This window comes from Chiloscyllium plagiosum, unplaced genomic scaffold (assembly GCF_037043375.1).
Source record: "Chiloscyllium plagiosum isolate Xiang-an unplaced genomic scaffold, Cpla_swu_hap1 HiC_scaffold_40, whole genome shotgun sequence".
Taxonomy (NCBI): Eukaryota; Metazoa; Chordata; class Chondrichthyes; order Orectolobiformes; family Hemiscylliidae; genus Chiloscyllium; species Chiloscyllium plagiosum.
Window position 1 is genome coordinate 2,892,508 of NW_028270178.1, and position 24,929 is coordinate 2,917,436.

A 24,929-nucleotide genomic window follows, 5' to 3' on the forward strand; every position below is an offset into this window, starting at 1 on the left:
ATCCACCCTAACCTGCACATCCCTGAACACTATGGGTAATTTAGCATGGCCAATCCACCCTAACCTACACATCCCTGGACACTATTGGGTAATTTAGCATGGCCAATCCACCCTAACCTGCACATCCCTGAACACTCTGGGTTGTTTAGCATGGTCAATCCACCCTAACCTGCACATCCCTGAACACTATGGGGAATTTAGCATGGCCAATCCACCCTAACCTGCACATCCCTGAACACTATGGGGTAATTTAGCATGGCCAATCCACCCTAACCTACACATCCCTGAACACTATGGGGTAATTTAGCATGGCCAATCCACCCTAACCTGCACATCCCTGAACACTATGGGGAATTTAGCATGGCCAATCCACCCTAACCTACACATCCCTGAATATTATGGGGTAATTTAGCATGGCCAATCCACCCTAACCTGCACATCCCTGAACACTATGGGTAATTTAGCATGGCCAATCCACTGTAACCACGCATCCCTGAACACTATGAGGTAATTTAGCATGGCCAATCCACCCTAACCTACACATCCCTGAACACTATGGGTAATTTAGCATGGCCAATCCACCCTAACCTGCACATCCCTGAACACTATGGGGTAATTTAGCATGGCCAATCCACCCTAACCTGCACATCCCTGAACACTATGGGTAATTTAGCATGGCCAATCCACTGTAACCACGCATCCCTGAACACTATGAGGTAATTTAGCATGGCCAATCCACCCTAACCTACACATCCCTGAACACTATGGGGTAATTTAGCATGGCCAATCCACCCTAACCTGCACATCCCTGAACACTATGGGTAATTTAGCATGGCCAATCCACCCTAACCTGCACATCCCTGAACACTATGGGGTAATTTTGCATGGCCAATCCACCCTAACCTGCACATCCCTGAACACTATGGGGTAATTTAGCATGGCCAATCCACCCAAACCTACACATCCCTGAACGCTATGGGGTAATTTCATCTCTCTGTCTCCAGGTCACCTTGTTGGAAGCAAGTGGTCACATTGGAGGTTGGCTGCAAACAACACGGAGCCAGGATGGGGCCATATTCGAGCATGGACCGAGAGGGGTCAGGCCTGCTGGCAACGTGGGAAAGAACACACTCCAATTGGTGAGGGAACACGAGTTCCGGGAGAGGTTTACATATTCAGTAACAAATACCCCAGGAGTGAGGGGTTCAGGGTGGGTTATATACAGAATAACAGATACCCCGGGAGTCAGTTACAGACTGGAATCTAATCGAGGGGTTCAGGGTGGGTTATATACAGAATAACAGATACCCCGGGAGTGAGTTACAGACTGGAATCTAATCCAGGGGTTCAGGGTGGGTTATATACAGAATAACAGATACACCGGGGGTGAGTTACAGACTGGAATCTAATCGTGGGGTTCAGGGTGGGTTATATACAGAATAACAGATACACCGGGAGTGAGTTACAGACTGGAATCTAATCCAGGGGTTCAGGGTGGGTTATATACAGAATAACAGATACACCGGGGGTGAGTTACAGACTGGAATCTAATCGTGGGGTTCAGGGTGGGTTATATACAGAATAACAGATACACCGGGAGTGAGTTACAGACTGGAATCTAATCGAGGGGTTCAGGGTGGGTTATATACAGAATAACAGATACCCCGGGAGTCAGTTACAGACTGGAATCTAATCGAGGGGTTCAGGGTGGGTTATATACAGAATAACAGATACCCTGGAGTGAGTTACAGACTGGAATCTAATCGAGGGGTTCAGGGTGGGTTATATACAGAATAACAGATACACCGGGAGTGAGTTACAGACTGGAATCTAATCGAGGGGTTCAGGGTGGGTTATATACAGAATAACAGATACCCGGGAGTGAGTTACAGACTGGAATCTAATCGAGAGGTTCAGGGTGGGTTATATACAGAATAACAGATACCTCGGGAGTGAGTTACAGACTGGAATCTAATCGAGGGGTTCAGGGTGGGTTATATACAGAATAACAGATACCCGGGAGTGAGTTACAGACTGGAATCTATTCGAGGGGTTCAGGGTGGGTTATATACAGAATAACAGATACCCCGGGAGTGAGTTTCAAACTGGAATCTAATCAAGGGGTTCAGGGTGGGTTATATACAGAATAACAGATACCCGGGAGTGAGTGACAGACTGGAATCTAATCAAGGGGTTCAGGATGGGTTATATACAGAATAACAGATACCCGGGAGTGAGTTACAGACCAGAATCTAATCGAGGGGTTCAGGGTGGGTTATATACAGAATAACAGATACCCGGGAGTGAGTTACAGACTGGAATCTAATCAAGGGGTTCAGGGTGGGTTATATACAGAATAACAGATACCCCGGGAGTGAGTTACAGACTGGAATCTAATCAAGGGGTTCAGGGTGGGTGAAATACAGAATAACAGATACCCCGGGAGTGAGTGTGACATTGTTTTCATTTTAAAAAGGTTACTCGATCCTTATTTTATTTCCAATGGGGGTTGTAAGGGCAGAGGTGCCGATATGTCCACATTAACAATGGCGGGGAGGTGCTCAGTTCAGATTTATTCCAGTTTGGTTCGAACTGTAACAGTGAGCAGCTGCTGCAGTCCAGAGAAAGGTTCCATGCTTCAGCAGATGATTCCTGACTGGCCTTCTCTCTGAAATCTCTCCTGCCCGTTAGAACCCGAGTTTGAATTTGCCTTTCTCCAAGGGGTGTGTTTCTGGGATGTTGTGGGAATTGGATCAGCTCCTGAGTGAAGTGGCTGTTTCGAGACGGTTGGGTTTTCAAAGAGTTAAAGTGATTTTAAATTCTGTTTTGTTCATATTTCAACTGTAGTGTTTAAATAAATTCGGTTTAGCTGAAAGCCGAGTGGTTTGACCAGCTCTGTCACCCCGGGAATATCGCCTTCACTGCTGTCTTTAAAATCAGAAAACGTTAGGGTCTCGGCTGCCTTCTTAAAACATGTTGGCCTGGTCCATAACAACAAATTGGGGGCTCTTGCCGGGATTAGTTCTGTCGTTCCCAATTGGGGTTAGAGTTGTTGGACTCAAAGGAGGCGAGTGGTAGCTGTTAGTGTCTTTTGTTCGAGGTGTTGGATTCGGTTGGTTTAAACATTGCTTGGGCTAGTAATTGCTGCTTCTGTCGCTGAGGGTTTACTGGGGGCAGAATAAGACTTTGGACGATTTACAAAAGGGGAGCCAAGGCGAAGCTGCTGGCATTGGCAGACAAGCTAAGTTTGGAGTTAGGAAAGGGAGAGACAAATACAGGAATAGATCGGCCCCTCAATATGCAGGGATCGCCATCACAAGGTTTAGCATTGGCCAAAATCCAATTGAATTAGCAGCAAGAGAAAAAGAAATGAAACAATGCGAATGACGATTAAAAGCCGAGGGAAAAAGAAACAGAACAAATCGCCCGAGCAGGACGGAATCACTTCAGCAGAACAAGGAGAGGAAGGTCCTAGCAGGAGAGAGAGAGTTTGAACTTCAGGAAGCAGCACTTCGGCTGGGGAGTTCGCTCCAAAAGGATGGAGGAGTTCAAAAATTCACTTCCCGAGGTCGTGAGAACTCGTGTGGAAGATCTGAGAGTTAAAACGGCAAGATAGATCGTGAAGGCGGCGTTTGGTATGCTTTCCTTTATTGGTCAGAGTATTGAGTACAGGAGTTCGGAGGTCATGTTGCGGCTGTACAGGACATTGGTTAGGCCACTGTTGGAATATTGCGTGCAATTCTGGTCTCCTTCCTATCGGAAAGATGTTGGGAAACCTGAAGGGGTTCAGAAAAGATTTACAAGGATGTTGCCAGGGTTGGAGGGTCTGAGCTACAGGGAGAGGCTGAACAGGCTGGGGCTGTTTTCCCTGGAGCATCGGAGGCTGAGGGGTGACATTATAGAGGTTTATAAAATCATGAGGGGCATGGATAGGGTAAATAGACAAAGTCTTTTCCCCTGGGGTGGGGGAGTCCAGAACTAGAGGGGCATAGGTTTAGGGTGAGAGGGGAAAGATATAAAAGGGACCTAAGGGGTAACTTTTTCACCCAGAGGGTGGTACGTGTATGGAATGAGCTGCCAGAGGATGTGGTGGAGGCTGGTACAATTACAGCATTTAAGAGGCATTTGGATGAGTGTATGAATAGGAAGGGTTTGGAGGGATATGGGCCGGGTGCGGGCAGGTGGGACTAGATTGGGTTGGGATAGCTGGTCGGCATGGAGACGGGTTGGACCGAAGGGTCTGTTTCCGTGCTGCACATCTCTATGACTGTGTTAGCAGCTGAAGTGGCTGATGGGTATGAGTTGGTTCGTGAATCAATGCTTGGCTTCCAACCTCAATTTCAACCCGCATGAGGGATAGAGAAAGGGGGATTGGGAAATCCTCACACGGTAAGGGAAACGTTGATCTCGATGAAGACCGTAAGGATGACTTGCCACAGGGTAAAAAGGGGGAAATGCTGCGGTATTTACGCTGCAGAAAAGTAGGTCACGTGAAATCACACTGTTGGTGGGTTAGGAAAAACACTGGGAAGCCAGAAAACAGGATAAGCCAGTGAATTCTGTTGGAGTGGTAACGGAAAACACAGTGGAGGCTAAAAGGCTGCACCAGGATGTCCAAGCTGGTTGGAGGTTGGTTAAGGAGGAAGTGCCAGGTTTTCTGAAACCACGAAGGTCAAGCCTACTCGCATAGGCCAGGAGCAGCAGGTCCAGAGGTTACAATGTTAAGAGACACAGAATGCTCTCAATCTGTGATGTTGAGAGAGAAGAGCTACTGCCAGAGGCTGTGCTAGTCCGTGGAATTCATGGTGAGACCAGAAGTGCTGGATTGTGCAGAGTGAGGTTAGAGCGAAGAGTGGAGAGATGGTGGTAGGACTACTCGGGAGAACTCTTAGCTCCAGGAACACAGCTTGTCCTTGCTAACGATACAGCGGGGTCACAGCAGAAGGTGCTGCTTACTGCAGTCGATAAAGCCAGGCAACTGAGGTGTTTTACAGGAAGCATATCCTGGGACGTTTCCCGACTCTGGGTAACGAGGTCACAAAGTCACCGGTTGGAACAGGAGGAGAAATCAAAGATTACAGATAAGGAGGTTGGAGTTGAGTTATCGGAGGCCACGCTTGATCAAATCGTTGAGACAAGACAGGATGGGGTGAATGGATCACTAAAATTAATAAAGAAGAAATGGGTGAGTCAGGACTCAGACACCACATCTTTGAATTACGTGTCAAATTTTCGGGAACGGTTGAGTGGGGGAGTTGGCGAGACAGCATTTAAAAATATCACAGCGTACGATGAAAACGGAAGCAAACAAGAAATCAAAAGCTTGCAAATTTGCTAACGGAGACAAAGTGTTAGCGTTACTTCCTGTGGTAGGTGAACCTTTCAAAGCAATGTTTAGTGAATCTTTTCAAGTGGAAGGGGAGATCGAGTGAGGTGAACTATTTGTTAAGGACTCCAGACACAAAGAAATCTGTGTGTGTGCCATGTGAATATGCACAATGTATTTTGATAGTCATTGAGTACGACAGCAAGGAAACAGACCCTTCGGCCCAACCAGTCCATGCTGAACATAATTCCAAACTAAACTGGACCCGCCTGCCTGCTCCTGGCCCACATCCCTTTCCTGTTCATGTTCTTATCCAAATGTCATAAAGTCACAGAGATGTCCAGCACGGAAACAGACCCTTCGGCCCAACCCGTCCATGCCGACCAGATATCCCAACCCAATCTAGTCCCACCTGCCAGCACCCGGCCCATATCCCTCCAAACCCTTCCTATTCATATACCCATCCAGATGCCTCTTAAATGTTGGAATTGTACCAGCCCCCACCACATCCTCTGGCAGCTCATTCCATACACGTACCACCCTCTGCATGAAAAAGTTGCCCCTTAGGTCTCTTTTATATCTTTCCCCTCTCACCCTAAACCTATGCCCCTCTAGTTCTGGACTCCCCCACCCCAGGGGAAAAGACTTTGTCTATTTATCCTATCCTTGCCCCTCATAATTTTATAAACCTCTATAAGGTCACCCCTCAGCCTCCAACGCTCCAGGGAAAACAGCCCCAGCCTGTTCACCCTCTCCCTGTAGCTCAAATCCTCCAACCCTGGCAACATCCTTGTAAATCTTTTCTGAACCCTTTCAAGTTTCACAACATCTTTCCGATAGGAAGGAGACCAGAATTGCATGCAATATTCCGACAGTGGCCTGACCAATGTCCTGTCCAGCCGCAACATGACCTCCCAACTCCTGTACTCAATACTCTGACCAATAAAGGAAAGCATACCAAACGCCGCCTTCACTATCCTATCTACCTGCGACTCCACTTTCAAGGAGCTATGAACCTGCACTCCAAGGTCTCTTTGTTCAGCAACACTCCCTAGGACCTTACCATTAAGTGTATGTGTCCTGCTAAAATTTCCTTTCCTAAAATGCAGCACCTCATCTTTTAAACGTCGTCGCTGTACCCACATCCACCACTTCCTCAGGGAGTCCATTCCATATGCGAACCACTCTCTGTAAAAATAATCACCCCACCTGTCTTTTTGATCTCTCTCTCTCTCTCTCCTCTCACCTTAAAAATGCGCCCCTTTGTCGTGCGATCCCCCACCCTAGAGAAAAAGATCAGGACCATTAACCCTATCTGTATCCCTCATTATTGTTATTATATAAACCTCTCTGAGGTCGCCCCTCTACTCCCATGTCCCTGCTTACAGCAGGTTTGTAGTGTGATATAAAAGGGATGCGTACAGTGCGGGTTCAATTCCTTTATTAGCTGAGGTCACCCTTCACTTGGATTGTGGTGACACTCAGTTGAAACCACCGCCAGGCACTTCTCTCTCTCCCTTTCTAGACAGGTTAAGCGGAAAGGGCAAAAACCGAACAGGTGGAGTTTAGTCTGGGAAAATGGGAGGCTGTGCGCTTTGGCGGGAAGAACAGAGCAGCTGAATATTATTTTAAAGGAGAAAGACTGCAGGGAGTTACAGCAGCTGGATGATTTCAGGGGTGCTCATGCATGAGTCACAAAAACTTACCGCTCACGTTCAGCAGGTAATCGAGAAGGCAAATTAAATGGAGTCATAGAGACGTCCAGCATGGAAACAGACCCTTCGGCCCAACCCGTCCACGCCGACCAGATATCCCAACCCAATCTAGTCCCACCTGCCAGCACCCGGCCCATATCCCTCCAAACCCTTCCTATTCATACACCCATCCAGATGCCTCTTAAATGCTGTAATTGTACCAGCCCCCACCACATCCTCTGGCAGCTCATTCCATACACGTACCATCCTCTGCAGGAAAAGGTTGCCCCTTAGGTCCCTTTTATATCTTTCCCCTCTCACCCTAAACCTATGCCCCTCTAGTTCTGGACTCCCCCACCCCAGGGGAAAAGACCTTGTCTATTTATCCTATCCATGTCCCTCATGATTTTATAAACCTCTATAAGGTCACCCCTCAGCCTCCGACGCTACAGGGAAAACAGCCCCAGCCTGTTCAACCTCTCCCTGTAGCTCAAACCCTCCAACCCTGGCAACATCCTTGTAAATCTTTGGAAAATTCACTCTTAGCCAGGGTTATCACCAAGCCTGCCTGCAGACGTCAATGAACAAGTCCAATAAGTGCCGCAAATGTTCCTTCCCAGTGCGACTAAAGATCACCACGTGGGGCTGACAATGTTCAAACTTAGCTCCACGTCACCCTTCACAACGACCTGATGAAGGAGCAGCGCTCCGAAAGCTAGTGTTTTCCTATCGGAAAGATGTTGTGAAACTTGAAAGGGTTCAGAAACGATTTACAAGGATGTTGCCGGGGTTGGAGGGTTTGAGCTACAGGGAGAGGCTGACCAGGCTGGGGCCGTTTTCCCTGGAGTGTTGGAGGCTGAGGGGTGACCTTATAGAGGTTTACAAAATCATGAGGGGCATGGATAGGGTAAATAGACAAAGTCTTTTCCCTGGGGTGGGGGAGTCCAGAACTAGAGGGGCATAGGTTTAGGGTGAGAGGGGCAAGATATAAAAAGGGACCTAAGGGGCAACGTTTTCACCCAGAGGGTGGTACCTGTATGGAATGAGCTGCCAGAGGATGTGGTGGAGGCTGGTACAACATTTAAGAGGCATCTGGATGGGTATATGAATAGGAAGGGTTTGGAGGGATATGGGCCGGGTGCTGGCAGGTGGGACTAGATTGGGTTGGGATATCTGGTTGACATGGACAGGTTGGGCCGAAGGGTCTGTTTCCGTGCTGTACATCTCTATGAGTCGAAGTCACGTTCCTGGTCCATGTTATCAGACATGAACAGATGGACCCACGGAATGTGACTGCAAAAGTGATTGGGGAGTTTCCCACACCATCGCCGAAGAGAGCAGTACTGCAGTTCCAAGGATTGGGCAGTGTTTCGGCAGTGTGGCCGCACTGAATTACTGAAGAAAAGCAGGAGGTTCCAGTGGATAGCAGACTGTCAGAAGGCATGTGACAGCCTGAACGCTGTGTTAACCGCTGCCCCCGGTGTTAGCCGCGCCTGATTACACAAAGCCACTCGAGGTGGCTATCGATGCGAGTGATGGGGGTGTCGCCGCTGTGCCCTGACAGGAGGACAACGAGAAGATAGAAAAGGCCTCCAGGAAGTTGAACATTCAGCAGTGGAAATATTCGACAGTTGGGAAGGAAACCTTGAGCCTGGTGTTGGTGTTACAAGATTTCAACACGACTGTCACCAGGAACGTGTCTGAGACAATTGTCTTTGTTGAACACACATTTTAAAGTGAATTGGAGAAATTTAAGGACAACAATCCCAGACCGTTTCGAGGGAGCTTAGCATATCGCAGCCATTCAATTTAACAAACGCGCAAGTAGCAGGATGAGGATATGGCATTTAGAACACGGAATATTCCGGCGCAGTACAGGCCCTTCGGCCCTCGATGTTGCGCCGACCAGTGGAACCAATCTGAAGCCCATCTGACCTACACTATTCCATTCCTGTCCATATGTCTATCCAATGCCCATTTAAATGCCCTGAAGGTTGGCGAGTTCACTCCTGTTGCAGGCAGTGTGTTCCACGCCCCTCCTGCTCTCTGAGTAAAGACACTACCTCTGACATCAGTCCTATGTCGATCACCCCTCAGTCTAAAGCTACGTCCCCTCGTGCTCGCCATCACCATCCGAGGAAAAAGGCTCTCCCTGTCCACCCTGTCTAACCCTCGAATTATCTTGCCGATGTGTTGTGGAAACTTGGATGAAAACACAAAGGCATTTCGAGGCAGGAGTGAACGGACTGAAATAGAATCTGGTAGTGCATGTTTCCATAGTTACAGTTAATTCGTGTGTGTAACAGAGCAAGCCGAAGGAGTTTAAAATGAAGCCATCTGTGTATACTGATGGCTCTTTATTTTTTTAAGGGGGTGGTGTGATGATTCTGTCATCGAGGAAGGTTATTTGATCCTTATTTTTTTTCCAGTGGGGGTTGTAAGGGCAGAGGTGCCGATATGTCCACATTAACAATGGCGGGGAGGTGCTCAGTTCAGATTTATTCCAGTTTGGTTCGAGCTGTAACAGTGAGCAGCTGCTGCAGTCCAGAGAAAGGTTCCATGCTTCAGCAGATGATTCCTGACTGGCCTTCTCTCTGAAATCTCTCCTGCCCGTTAGAACCCGAGTTTGAATTTGCCTTTCGCCAAGGGGTGTGTTTCTGGGATGTTGTGGGAATTGGATCAGCTCCTGAGTGAAGTGGCTATATCAAGTCGGTTGGGTTTTCAAAGAGTTAAAGTGATTTTAAATTCTGTTTTCTTTTGTTCATATTTCAACTGTAGTGTTTAAATAAATTCGGTTTAGCTTAAAGCCGAGTGGTTCGACCAGCTCTATCACCCCGGGAATATCGCCTTCACTGCTGTCTTTAAAATCAGAAAACGTTAGGGTCGAGGCTGCCTTCTTAAAATAGTTTGAGGGGTCTAGCCTGGAACATGACATGACTTAAGACTGGAATCTAATCGAGGGTTTCAGGGTGGGTTACATACAGAATAACAGATACCCCGGGAGTGAGTTACAGACTGGAATCTAATCGAGGGGTTCAGGGTGGGTTATGTACAGAATAACAGATACCCCGGGAGTGAGTTACAGACTGGAATCTAATTGAGGGGTTCAGGGTGGGTTATATACAGAATAACAGATACCCCGGGAGGGAGTTACAGACTGGAATCTAATCGAAGGATTCAGGGTGGGTTATATACAGAATAACAGATACCCGGGAGTGAGTTACAGACTGGAATCTAATCGGGGGGGTTCAGGATGTGTTAAATACAGAATAACAGATACCCCGGGAGTGAGTTACAGACTGGAATCTAATCGTGGGGTTCAGGGTGGGTTATATACAGAATAACAGATACCCCGGGAGTGAGTTACAGACTGGAATCTAATCGGGGGGGGTTCAGGGTGGGTTATATACAGAATAACAGATACCCTGGGAATGAGTTACAGACTGGAATCTAATCAAGGGGTTCAGGGTGGGTTATATACAGAATAACAGATACCCGGGAGTGAGTTACAGACTGGAATCTAATCGAGGTGTTCAGGGTGGGTTATATACAGAATAACAGATACCCGGGAGTGAGTTACAGACTGGAATCTAATCGTGGGGATCAGGGTGGGTTATATACAGAATAACAGATACCCCGGGAGTGAGTTACAGACTGGAATCTAATCGGGGGGGGTTCAGGGTGGGTTATATACAGAATAACAGATACCCTGGGAGTGAGTTACAGACTGGAATCGAATCGGGGGGTTCAGGATGTGTTAAATACAGAATAACAGATACCCGGGAGTGAGTTACAGACTGGAATCTAATCGAGGTGTTCAGGGTGGGTTATATACAGAATAACAGATCCCCCGGGAGTGAGTTACAGACTGGAATCTAATCGGGGAGTTCAGGGTGGGTTATATACAGAATAACAGATACCCCGGGAGTGAGTTACAGACTGGAATCTAATCGGGGAGTTCAGGGTGGGTTATATACAGAATAACAGATACCCCGGGAGTGGGTTACAGACTGGAATCTAATCGAGGGGTTCAGGGTGGGTTATATACAGTATAACAGATACCCCGGGAGGGAGTTACAGACTGGAATCTAATCGAGGGGTTCAGGATGGGTTATGTACAGAATAACAGATATCCTGGGAGTGAGTTACAGACTGGAATCCAATCGGGGAGTTCAGGGTGGGTTATATACAGAATAACAGATAACCCGGGAGTGAGTTACAGACTGGAATCGAACCGAGGGGTTCAGGGTGGGTTATATACAGAATAACAGATACCCGGGAGTGAGTAACAGACTGGAATCTAATCGAGGGGTTCAGGGTTTTTTATATACAGAATAACAGATACCCGGGAGTGAGTTACAGACTGGAATCTAATCGAGGGGTTCAGGGTGGGTAATATACAGAATAACAGATACCCCGGGAGGGAGTTACAGACTGGAACCTAATCGAGGGGTTCAGGGTGGGTTATATACAGAATAACAGATACCCCGGGAGGGAGTTACAGACTGGAATCTAATCGAGGGGTTCAGGGTGGGTTATATACAGAATAACAGATACCCCGGGAGTGAGTTACAGACTGGAATCTAATCGAGGTGTTCAGGGTGGGTAATATACAGAATAACAGATACCCCGGGAGGGAGTTACAGACTGGAACCTAATCGAGGGGTTCAGGGTGGGTTATATACAGAATAACAGATACCCCGGGAGGGAGTTACAGACTGGAATCTAATCGAGGGGTTCAGGGTGGGTAATATACAGAATAACAGATACCCCGGGAGTGAGTTACAGACTGGAATCTAATCGAGGTGTTCAGGGTGGGTTATATACAGAATAACAGATACCCCGGGAGTGAGTTACAGACTGGAATCTAATCGAGGGGTTCAGGGTGGGTAATATACAGAATAACAGATACCCGGGAGTGAGTTACAGACTGGAATCTAATCGAGGGGCTCAGGGTGGGTTATATACAGAATAACAGATACCCCGGGAGGGAGTTACAGACTGGAATCTAATTCCTTTCCTTCTCCAGGTGTCGGAGCTGGGTTTGGATAGTGACGTTCTTCCTGTGACCTACAATCACGTTGCTTCCAAGAACCGATACCTGTTTGTTGGGGGGAAGCTGTGCAAATTACCGTCCGGCTTGAGGTGAGTCACTGGCGGGCGGAGGTCCAAAGGTGCCATTGTCCCAACATCCACCCACCCAGCTTCACCCTGACCCCTGTATCCACCCACCCAGCTTCACCCTGACCCCTGTATCCACCCACCCAGCTTTACCCTGACCCCTGTATCCACCCACCCAGCTTCACCCTGACCCCTGTATCCACCCACCCAGCTTTACCCTGACCCCTGTATCCACCCACCCAGCTTCACCCTGACCCCTGTATTCACCCACCCAGCTTCACCCTGACCCCCGTATCCACCCACCCAGCTTTACCCTGACCCCCGTATCCACCCACCCAGCTTCACCCTGACCCCTGTATCCACCCATCCAGCTTCACCCTGACCCCTGTATCCACCCACCCAGCTTCACCCTGACCCCTGTATCCACCCACCCAGCTTCACCCTGACCCCTGTATCCACCCACCCAGCTTCACCCTGACCCCTGTATCCACCCACCCAGCTTCACCCTGACCCCTGTATCCACCCACCCAGCTTCACCCTGACCCCTGTATCCACCCACCCAGCTTCACCCTGACCCCTGTATCCACCCACCCAGCTTAAACCTGACCCCTGTATCCACCCACCCAGCTGAAACCTGACCCCTGTATCCACTCACCCAGCTTCACCCCGACCCCTGTATCCACCCACCCAGCTTCACCCTGACCCCTGTATCCACTCACCCAGCTGAAACCTGACCCCTGTATCCACTCACCCAGCTTCACCCCGACCCCTGTATCCACCCACCCAGCTGAAACCTGACCCCTGTATCCACTCACCCAGCTTCACCCCGACCCCTGTATCCACCCACCCAGCTGAAACCTGACCCCTGTATCCACTCACCCAGCTTCACCCCGACCCCTGTATCCACTCACCCAGCTTCACCCCGACCCCTGTATTCACCCATCCAGCTTCACCCTGACCCCTGTATCCACCCGCCCAGCCGAACCTGACCCCTGTATCCACCCACCCAGCTTAAACCTGACCCCTGTATCTACCCACCCAGCTTCACCCTGACCCCTGTATCCACCCACCCAGCTTCACCCTGACCCCTGTATCCACCCACCCAGCTTAAACCTGACCCCTGTATCCACCCACCCGGCTTCACCCTGACCCCTGTATCCACCCACCCGGCTTCACCCTGACCCCTGTATCCACCCATCCAGCTTCACCCTGACCCCTGTATCCACCCACCCAGCTTAAACCTGACCCCTGTATCCACCCACCCAGCTTAAACCTGACCCCTGTATCCATCCATCCAGCTTCACCCTGACCCCTGTATCCACCCACCCAGCTTCACCCTGACCCCCGTATCCACCCACCCAGCTTCACCCTGACCTCTGTGTCCACCCACCCAGTTTAAACCTGACCCCTGTATGCACCTACCCAGCTTCACCCTGACCTCTGTATCCACCCACCCTGCTTAAACCTGACCCTTGTATCCACCCACCCTGCTTAAACCTGACCCTTGTATCCACCCACCCAGCTTCACCCTGACCCCTGTATCCACCCACCCAGTTTAAACCTGAATCCTGTATCCACCCACCCTGCTTAAACCTGACCCGTGTATCCACCCACCCAGCTTCACCCTGACCCCTGTATCCACCCACCCAGCTTAAACCTGACCCCCGTATCCACCCACCCAGCTTAAACCTGACCCCTGTATCCACCCACCCAGCTTAAACCTGACCCCTGTATCCACCCACCCAGCTTAAAGCTGACCCCTGTATCCACCTACTCAGGTTAAAGCTGACCCCTGTATCCACCCACCGAGCTTAAACCTGACCCCTGTATCTACCCACCCAGCCTAAACCTGACCCCTGTATCTACCACCCAGCCTAAACCTGACCCCTGTATCCACCCACCCAGCTTAAACCTGATCCCTGTATCCACTCACCCAGCTTCACCATGACCCCTGTATCCACCCACCCAGTTTCACCCTGACTCCTGTATCCACCCACCCAGCTTCACCCTGACCCCTGTATCCACCCACCCAGCTTCACCCTGACCCCTGTATCCACCCACCCAGCTTAAACCTGACCCCTGTATCCACTCACCCAGCTTCACCATGACCCCTGTATCCACCCACCCAGTTTCACCCTGACTCCTGTATCCACCCACCCAGCCTAAACCTGACCCCTGTATCCACCCACCCAGCTTCACCCTGACCCCTGTATCCACCCACCCAGCTTAAACCTGACCCCTGTATCCACCCACCCAGCTTCACCCTGACCCCTGTATACAGCCAAAGCTGCCCTACCGCCCCCAGCAACCAGCCTGAGCGCCAATCTCGCACTTCCTCCTCAATCCCACCACCCTGACGTTCATCATCACTGTTCACCCTCTTGCCCAATCTGCTCAGTTGGCTGGACAGCTGGTTTGCCGTACACTGTGATGCCGACAGCATGGCACAGTGGCTGGAAGTTAGTGTGAAGCACTCTGCTTCGGTGAGCCTCTGTGTGAATCACCGCTGGTTATCTCTCTCTCTCTCTCTATTAACACAGCTGCCTCATGATCCTGCCAATTGGACTACAGCCATTTAACCCTTTTATAGATTACAGGGGCTGGAGGGTTTGAGCTATAGGGATAGCCTGGGGCTGTTTTCCCTGGAGCATCGGAGGCTGAGGGGTGACCTTATCGAGGTTTATAAAATCATGAGGGGCATGGATAGGGTAAATAGACAAGGTCTTTTTCCCTGGGGTGGGGGAGTCCAGAACTAGAGGGGCATAGGTTTAGGGTGAGAGGGGAAAGATATCCTTCACCCAGAGAGTGGTGGCTGTGTGGAATGCTCTGGCCCAGAGGGCAGTGGAGGCCCAGTCTCTGGATTCATTTAAGAAAGAGTTGGATAGAGCTCTCAAGGATAGTGGAATCAAGGGTTATGGAGATAAGGCAGGAACAGGATACTGATTAGGAATGATCAGCCATGATCATATTGAATGGTGGTGCAGGCTCGAAGGGCAGAATGGCCTACTCCTGCACCTACTGTCTATTGTCATATAAAAGGGACCTAAGGGGCAAACTTTTCACCCAGAGGGTGGTACGTGTGTGGAATGAGCTGCCAGAGGATGTGGTGGAGGCTGGTACAATTACAGCATTTAAGAGGCATCTGGATGGGTATATGAATAGGAAGGGTTTGGAGGGCCAAGTGTGGACAAATAGGACTAGATTAATTTCGGATATCTGGTCAGCATGGATGAGTTGGACCGTAGGGTCTGTTTCCGTGCTGTACATCTCTCGGACTGTTACTGAACTCTTTGATGGACTGTGCTGGATTCAAAGCTTCTCTTCAAGCTTGCCCTTTCAACAGTGTTGTTGGGCGGGAGGTTGATTTAATTGCTTTTGGCTTTCGTCCAAGTCCGTTCTGGTACCCCGCCCTTACCAAGATGTCAGGGGGACTCTCAACTGGGACTGGGAAGCAGACTTGTTCTGATTGGGTCCTGTCATGATCCCCGCTGCCGGCTCCCCCTCCTTTCAGAATGGGACCTGGCCTGGTGTTTCGTTCCGATTGTGTCGTCCAGTCGGGCGAAGGGCTGGTCAGTGACTGAGTTGCGTTCGCTCTAGGCCGCAGCCTGGCGTTGAATTGAATCAGCTTTATTGTCACATGTGCTGAAACAAAGCTCCGTTCAGTGTTTACAGTCGCCACATTAGTGACGTCTTACCGACAAAAGGCACAGAGACTCAGGATCTTTTGTTTCGGAAATCAAGAGGAAATTAGAGAAGTAAAGAAGTCGATAGTCCAGCGTTACAGGAATAACAGAGAGAAATGAAAAGTTCAGAATATCTGTCTTTCCGATCTGGCCCGTGCCCATCCCTGGCCTCAAGGGAGACGTCCACCATCTTGCCTGAGCCAGACCCACCAACGTACGAGTCGCCTCGCTTTAGATGCCATCACTTTGCCCGCGGTGTTGAAGCCACACCCGACTCCACCCAACCAAGAGTCCCCGGCGCTGCTACCGGACCAGGCCGCCTGGCCAGGAGTCCCGCTTTGGCTGCAGGTGTCACCTTGCCAACGACGCCATCTTGAAAAGCCCGCTGCTGCCCCCCCCCCCCCCGATCGCCGGGAGGACGCTCCCCCTCGCTGCCTAGTCTGCGGAGGGACACTTCCCCCTCACCGTCTCCCCGTCACCGGGAGGACACTTCCCCCCTCACCGTCAACGTCTCCCCGTCACCGGGAGGACACTCCCCCCTCACCGTCAACGTCTCCCCGTCACCGGGAGGACACTCCCCCCTCACCGTCACCGGGAGGACACTCCCCCCTCACCGTCACCGGGAGGACACTCCCCCCTCACTGTCATCGTCTCCCCATCACCAGGAGGTCACTCCCGCCTCACCGTCACCGGGAGGACACTCCCCCCTCACTGTCACCGTCTCCCCGTCACCGGGAGGACACTCCCCCCTCACTGTCACCGTCTCCCCATCACCAGGTGGTCACTCCTGCCTCACCGTCACCGGGAGGACACTCCCCCCCTCACTGTCACCGTCTCCCCGTCACCGGGAGGACACTCCCCCCTCACTGTCACCGTCTCCCCGTCACCGGGAGGACACTCCTGCCTCACCGTCACCGGGAGGACACTCCCCCCCCTCACTGTCACCGTCTCCCCATCACCAGGAGGTCACTCCCCCCTCACCGTCACCGGGAGGACACTCCCCCCCCTCACTGTCACCGTCTCCCCATCACCGGGAGGACACTCCCCCCTCACCGTCACCGGGAGGACACTCCCCCCTCACCGTCACCGGGAGGACACTCCCCCCCTCACTGTCACTGTCTCCCCATCACCAGGATGTCACTCCTCCCTCACCGTCACCGGGAGGACACTCCCCCCTCACCGTCACCGGGAGGACACTCCCCCCTCACCGTCACCGTCACCGTCTCCCCGTCACCGGGACGTCACTCCCCCCCCTCACCGTCACCGTCTCCCCGTCACCGGGAGGTCACTCCCCCCTCACCGTCACCGTCTCCCTGTCACCGGGAGGACACTCCCCCCTCACTGTCACCGTCTCCCTGTCACCGGGAGGACACTCCCCGCTCACCGTCACCGGGAGGACACTCCCCCCTCACCGTCACCGTCTCCCTGTCACCGGGAGGACACTCCCCCCTCACTGTCACCGTCTCCCTGTCACCGGGAGGACACTCCCCCCTCACCGTCACCGGGAGGACACTCCCCCCCCTCACCGTCACCGGGAGGACACTCCCCCCTCACTGTCACCACCTCACCGTCACTGGGAGGACACTCCCCCCTCACCGTCACCGTCTCCCCGTCACCGGGAGGTCACTCTCCCCTCACTGTCACCACGAGGACACTCCCCCCTCACCGTCACCGTCTCCCTGTCACCGGGAGGACACTCCCCCCTCACCGTCACCGTCTCCCTGTCACCGGGAGGACACTCCCCCCTCACTGTCACCGTCTCCCTGTCACCGGGAGGACACTCCCCCCTCACCGTCACCGGGAGGACACTCCCCCCTCACCGTCACCGGGAGGACACTCCCCCCTCACCGTCACCGGGAGGACACTCCCCCCTCACCGTCACCGTCTCCCTGTCACCGGGAGGACACTCCCCCCTCACTGTCACCACCTCACCGTCACCGGGAGGACACTCCCCCCTCACTGTCACCACCTCAACGTCACCGGAAGGACACTCCCCCCTCACTGTCACCACCTCAACGTCACCGGAAGGACACTCCCCCCTCACCGTCACCGGGAGGACACTCCCCCCTCACCGTCACTGGGAGGACACTCCCCCATCACCGTCTCCCTGTCACCGGGAGGACACTCCCCCCTCACCGTCACTGGGAGGACACTCCCCCCTCACTGTCACCGTCTCCCTGTCACCGGGAGGACACTCCCCCCTCACTGTCACCGTCTCCCTGTCACCGGGAGGACACTCCCCCCTCACCGTCACCGTCTCCCTGTCACCGGGAGGACACTCCCCCCTCACCGTCACCGGGAGGACACTCCCCCCTCACCGTCACCGGGAGGACACTCCCCCCTCACCGTCACCGGGAGGACACTCCCCCCTCACCGTCACCGGGAGGACACTCCCCCCTCACCGTCACCGTCTCCCTGTCACCGGGAGGACACTCCCCCCTCACCGTCACCACCTCACCGTCACCGGGAGGACACTCCCCCCTCACTGTCACCACCTCACCGTCACCGGGAGGACACTCCCCCCTCACTGTCACCACCTCACCGTCACCGGGAGGACACTCCCCCCTCACCGTCACCGGGAGGACACTCCCCCCTCACCGTCACCGGGAGGACACTCCCCCCTCACCGTCACCGGGAGGACACTCCCCCCTCACCGTCACCGGGAGGACACTCCCCCCTCACCGTCACCGGGAGGACACTCCCCCCTCACCGTCACCGGGAGGACACTCCCCCCTCACCGTCACCGGGAGGACACTCCCCCCTCACCGTCACCGGGAGGACACTCCCCCATCACCGTCTCCCTGTCACCGGGAGGACACTCCCCCCTCACTGTCACCGTCTCCCTGTCACCGGGAGGACACTCCCCCCTCACCGTCACCGGGAGGACACTGTCACCGTCTCCCTGTCACCGGGAGGACACTCCCCCCTCACCGTCACCGGGAGGACACTCCCCCCTCACCGTCACCGGGAGGACACTCCCCCCTCACCGTCACCGGGAGGACACTCCCCCCTCACCGTCACCGGGAGGACACTCCCCCCTCACCGTCACCGGGAGGACACTCCCCCCTCACCGTCACCGGGAGGTCACTCCCCCCTCACCGTCACCGGGAGGACACTCCCCCCTCACCGTCACCGGGAGGACACTCCCCCCTCACCGTCACCGGGAGGTCACTCCCCCCTCACCGTCACCGGGAGGACACTCCCCCCTCACCGTCACCGGGAGGACACTCCCCCCTCACCGTCACCGGGAGGTCACTCCCCCCTCACCGTCACCGGGAGGACACTCCCCCCTCACCGTCACCGGGAGGACACTCCCCCCTCACCGTCACTGGGAGGACACTCCCCCCTCACCGTCTCCCTGTCACCGGGAGGACACTCCCCCCTCACTGTCACCGTCTCCCTGTCACCGGGAGGACACTCCCCCCTCACCGTCACCGGGAGGACACTCCCCCCTCACCGTCACCGGGAGGACACTCCCCCCTCACCGTCACCGGGAGGACACTCCCCCCTCACCGTCACCGGGAGGACACTCCCCCCTCACCGTCACCGGGAGGACACTCCCCCCTCACCGTCACCGGGAGGACACTCCCCCCTCACCGTCACCGGGAGGTCACTCCCCCCTCACCGTCACCGGGAGGACACTCCCCCCTCACCGTCACCGGGAGGTCACTCCCCCCTCACCGTCACCGGGAGGACACTCCCCCCTCACCGTCACTGGGAGGACACTCCCCCCTCACCGTCACCGTCTCCCCGTCACCGGGAGAAGCTATGTCCTCCGTTGCGCACGCTGCCCTCTCCTCTGACCGGGACCGACGTTGTTGGCGCAAAACATGAAACCGGATCAAGCTTCAGTACAAACGACAGGCAGAGAGATCTCCAAGCCTCACAACGACACTGGTTCAGTTTGACTGCATCATCTGGGCCGACATGACACCAATTCACTTCAGAATGTAACTTGTTAAAAAAACGTTTTGCGATTTACGTATGAAAGAACTGAAACCAACACGGTCATTCTAACAGATGAGAGACTGAACAAACAATCCAGGCCTTTTTCAAGATATCTTTTCAGTTACATCGCACTGTCATCTTTTTGCTATAAATCCTACTGGACTCAAAATAAATAGGCTGTTCCTCGATTCCTCTGAGCTGAAATCCGACCTTGTGGAGTTTGGATGTTTATCTGCCCTGCCCGTGAACCCAATAGTGTCAATATCTCCCCGTGAACACCAGGGGATCGAGCGTTCAGCTGCCTTCACAATTTCCAGAAGGACACACTGACCTTGTCTTTTTTTTAAATTGGAAACCAAACTCTTGCTGGAAGTGCAAAGTTAAAAAACCCACACCACACCACACCAGGTTACAGTCACAGAGATGTACAGCTCGGAAACAGACCCTTCGGCCCAACCTGTCCATGCCGACCGGATACCCCAACCCAATCTAGTCCCACCTGCCAGCACCCGGCCCATATCCCTCCAAACCCTTCCTATCCATATACCCATCCAGATGCCTCTTAAATGCTGTAATTGTACCAGCCTCAACCACATCCTCTGGCAGCTCATTCCATACACGTACCACCCTCTGGGTGAAAAAGTCACCCCTTAGGTCCCTTTTATATCTTTCCCCTCTCACCCTAAACCTATGCCCCTCTAGTTCTGGACTTCCCCATCCCAGGGGAAAAGACTTTGTCTATTTATCCTATCCATGCCCTCATGATTTTGTAAACCTCTATAAGGTCACCCCTCAGCCTCCGACGCTCCAGGGAAAACAGCCCCAGCCTGTTCAGCCTCTCCCTGTAGCTCAAATCCTCCAACCCTGGCAACATCCTTGTAAATCTTTTCTGAACCCTTTCAAGTTTCACAACATCTTTCCGATAGGAAAACACTAGCTTTCGGAGCGCTGCTCCTTCGTCAGGTGGTTGTGAAGGGTGACGTGGAGCTAAGTTTGAACATTGTCAGCCCCACAGCTCATAGTGTCACACGGGGCAGTCAAATCATACTCACCTCGTAGCTCACCATGTTACATGGGCAGTGAAAGGAGACTCCAGGCTGCAGTAGGCCCGGAGTCTGGACTCTTGGCAGTGGCGGTACCCAGAGAGGGGACTCCTGGTTGTGGTAGGCCCAGAGCCTGTACTCTTGGTGGTGGTGGTACCCAGAGAGGGGACTCCTGGTTGTGGTAGGCCCGGAGCCTGGACTCTTGGCAGTGGTGGTACCCAGAGAGGGGACTCCTGGTTGTGGTAGGTCCGGAGCCTGGACTCTTGGCGGTGGTGGTACCCAGAGAGGGGACTCCTGGTTGTGGTAGGCCCGGAGCCTGGACTCTTGGCGGTGGCGGTACCCAGAGAGGGGACTCCTGGTTGTGGTAGGCCCGGAGCCTGGACTCTTGGCAGTGGCGGTACCCAGAGAGGGGACTCCTGGTTGTGGTAGGCACGGAGCCTGGACTTTTGGCGGTGGTGGTACCCAGAGAGGGAACTCCTGGTTTGGTAGGCCCGGAGCCTGGACTCTTGGCGGTGGTGGTACCCAGAGAGGGGACTCCTGGTTGTGGTAGGCCCGGAGCCTGGACTCTTGGCGGTGGCGGTACCCAGAGAGGGGACTCCTGGTTGTGGTAGGCCCGGAGCCTGGACTCTTGGCAGTGGCGGTACCCAGAGAGGGGACTCCTGGTTGTGGTAGGCACGGAGCCTGGACTTTTGGCGGTGGTGGTACCCAGAGAGGGAACTCCTGGTTTGGTAGGCCCGGAGCCTGGACTCTTGGCGGTGGTGGTACCCAGAGAGGGGACTCCTGGTTGTGGTAGGCCCGGAGCCTGGACTCTTGGCGGTGGTGGTACCCAGAGAGGGGACTCCTGGTTGTGGTAGGCCCGGAGCCTGGACTCTTGGCAGTGGTGGTACCCAGAGAGGGGACTCCTGGTTGTGGTAGGCCCGGAGCCTGGACTCTTGGTGGTGGTGGTACCCAGAGAGGGGACTCCTGGTGGTAGGCCCGGAGCCTGGACTCTTGGTGGTGGTGGTACCCAGAGAGGGGACTCCTGGTGGTAGGCCCGGAGACGGGACTCTTGGCAGCGGTGGTATCCAGAGAGGGGACTCCTGGTTGTGGTAGGCCCAGAGCCTGGACTCTTGGCAGTGGTGGTACCCAGAGAGGGGACTCCTGGTTGTGGTAGGCCCAGAGCCTGGACTCTTGGCAGCGGTGGTAGCCAGAGAGGGGACTCCTGGTTGTGGTAGGCCCAGAGCCTGGACTCTTGGCAGTGGTGATACCCGGACGGGAGTCTCCTGACTGTGGTAGGCCCGGAGCCTGGATCCTGACCGCATTGGCAGCTCCTTGAGTACCGGCACACCTTGCAGAAACCCTGGAACTGTACGGGGCGGCCCGAATTTGAACAGAAGACGAACTCCTCTCTCAGTAATCTCTTTTTGGTCCTGGGATTGGGATGTATCTTTGTCCCTGCGTCTTTGAAGCGGATGCGACAATAAATAAATAAACCAAATGCACGTCGCAGCTCACGAGGATGTACAAAGTGCCCGATTGAGACCCCAAGCTCAGTGTTAGCGGACTTCCCACGTGCACCAAAGACGTGGACAGTGCAGAAGAAAACTACTTTAAATCTTGAGGGAAACACCGCCGACGAGTCTGCTAGTGAGATAGACGCTGCAGTAGCCTCTGTCAGACCGGTGCTGCTGATGGTCAGTCAGCTGTGTTCACATCATCCGCGTGCCAGGCACTGGCTCTCTGCTCCCCCAGTAGTAACCGGGAGGGAAGGCCTCGTGGTACAGACTCTGAACACCACCCCCCCCCCCATCGATAATAAATGGGGTATCTCCACTGTCAAGCAGGGCTGTGCGGTCTTACCCTGTCTAAACTAGAGAGGAAGCATCCACAATGAAACCAACCATCTCCCACGAGCCCGGGGGGGGGGGGGCAAGGGGAGCGTCAACAGGAGGAGGAGGAGGAGGGGGTGGAACCCAGCCCCTGAATCCCGATCCGTGTCACCCCGGTTCAGGGCCAGCAGCAGATCGCCTGGTCTGCTCTCTCCACCGGGTGTCCGATTGGAGACGGGCCTGGTTGCCGTTGATAAGATGCGGTTGGTTCAAGGTCAGAGCGGTGAGGTAGCGTCTGTCCCAGAGCCTCCAAGGAGGTCCCCATCTTGGGGTCCGACTCACTTCAGGTCCTGTACTGTCCAGCCGCCACGTCCTCGAAAACGGTGACGCTCACGACGCTCCGCACTCTGAGACTCAAACACAACCCAACTCCCGAGGGTCCTCATGCTTCTTCACATCCACCCGATTTCCATCGCCCCGGGTTCCACAGGCAATTACAGAAATCTTACTTTGCAATCGGCTGGCCAATGAGAGATGGTGATTGGCTGAACAGTGACTGACTGAGCAGTGACTGAGGGTAATTGGCTGGACATGATTGGCTGGCCGATGAGAGATGGTGATTGGCTGAACAGTGACTGAGGGTAATTGGCTGAACATGATTGGCTAGCCAAGGAGAGATGGTGATTGGCTGAACAGTGACTGAGGGTAGTTGGCTGGACATTATTGGCTGGCCGATGAGAGATGGTGATTGGCTGAACAGTGACTGAGGGTAATTGGCTGGACATGATTGGCTGGCCGATGAGAGATGGTGATTGGCTGAACAGTGACTGAGGGTAATTGGCTGGACATGATTGGCTGGCCAATGAGAGATGGTGATTGGCTGAACAGTGACTGAGGGTAATTGGCTGGACATGATTGGCTGGCCGATGAGAGATGGTGATTGTCTGAACAGTGACTGAGGGTAATTGGCTGAACATGATTGGCTAGCCAAGGAGAGATGGTGATTGGCTGAACAGTGACTGAGGGTTATTGGCTGGCCGATGAGAGATGGTGATTGGCTGAACAGTGACTGAGGGTAATTGGCTGGACATGATTGGCTGGCCGATGAGAGATGGTGATTGGCTGAACAGTGACTGAGGGTAATTGGCTGGACATGATTGGCTGGCCGATGAGAGATGGTGATTGGCTGAACAGTGACTAAGGGTAATTGGCTGGACATGATTGGCTGGCCAATGAGAGATGGTGATTGGCTGAACAGTGACTGAGGGTAATTGGCTGGACATGATTGGCTGGCCGATGAGAGCTGGTGATTGGCTGAACAGTGACTGAGGGTAATTGGCTGAACATGATTGGCTGGCCTATGAGAGATGGTGATTGGCTGAACAGTGACTGAGGGTAATTGGCTGAACATGATTGGCTAGCCAATGAGAGATGGTGATTGGCTGAACAGTGACTGACTGAGCAGTGACTGAGGGTAATTGGCTGGACATGATTGGCTGGCCGATGAGAGATGGTGATTGGCTGAACAGTGACTGAGGGTAATTGGCTGGACATGATTGGCTGGCCAATGAGAGATGGTGATTGGCTGAACAGTGACTGAGGGTAATTGGCTGGCCGATGAGAGCTGGTGATTGGCTGAACAGTGACTGAGGGTAATTGGCTGAACATGATTGGCTAGCCAAGGAGAGATGGTGATTGGCTGAACAGTGACTGAGGGTAATTGGCTGGACACGATTGGCTGGCCGATGAGAGATGGTGATTGGCTGAACAGTGACTGAGGGTAATTGGCTGGACATGATTGGCAGGCCGATGAGAGTTGGTGATTGGATGAACAGTGACTGAGGAGAAAGTGAGGACTGCAGATGCTGGAGATCAGAGCTGAAAATGTGTTGCTGGAAAAGCGCAGCAGGTCAGGCAGCATCCAAGGAGCAGGAGCCCTGAAGAAGGGCTCATGCCCGAAACATTGATTCTCCTGCTCCTTGGATGCTGCCTGACCTGCTGCGCTTTTCCAGCAACACATTTTCAGCTCTGAACAGCGACTGAGGGTAATTGGCTGGGCGATGAGAGATGGTGATTGGCTGAACAGCGACTGCCTGAATAGTGACTGAGGGTAATTGGCTGGACATGATTGGCTGGATGATGAAAGATGGTGATTGGCTGAACAGTGATTGAGGGTAATTGGCTGGACATGATTGGCTGGGTGATGAGAGGTGGTGATTGGCTGAACAGTGAGGGTAATTGGCTGGACATGATTGGCTGGGTGATGAGAGATGGTGATTGGCTGAACAATGACTGACTGAATAGTG

At 53.4% G+C, this 24,929-nt stretch overlaps 1 protein-coding gene across 1 annotated transcript in view; it reads left to right on the top strand.

The window, feature by feature from the left end:
• ppox (protoporphyrinogen oxidase) overlaps nucleotides 1–24,929 on the top strand; it is a 68,531-nt gene that overhangs the window by 15,272 nt on the left and 28,330 nt on the right. Inside the window, exons 2-3 of the mRNA XM_087981609.1 lie at nucleotides 937–1,139; nucleotides 12,050–12,165. Coding sequence (XP_087837735.1) covers nucleotides 937–1,139; nucleotides 12,050–12,165 — 319 coding nt within the window. The remainder of the gene's footprint in view (nucleotides 1–936; nucleotides 1,140–12,049; nucleotides 12,166–24,929) is intronic.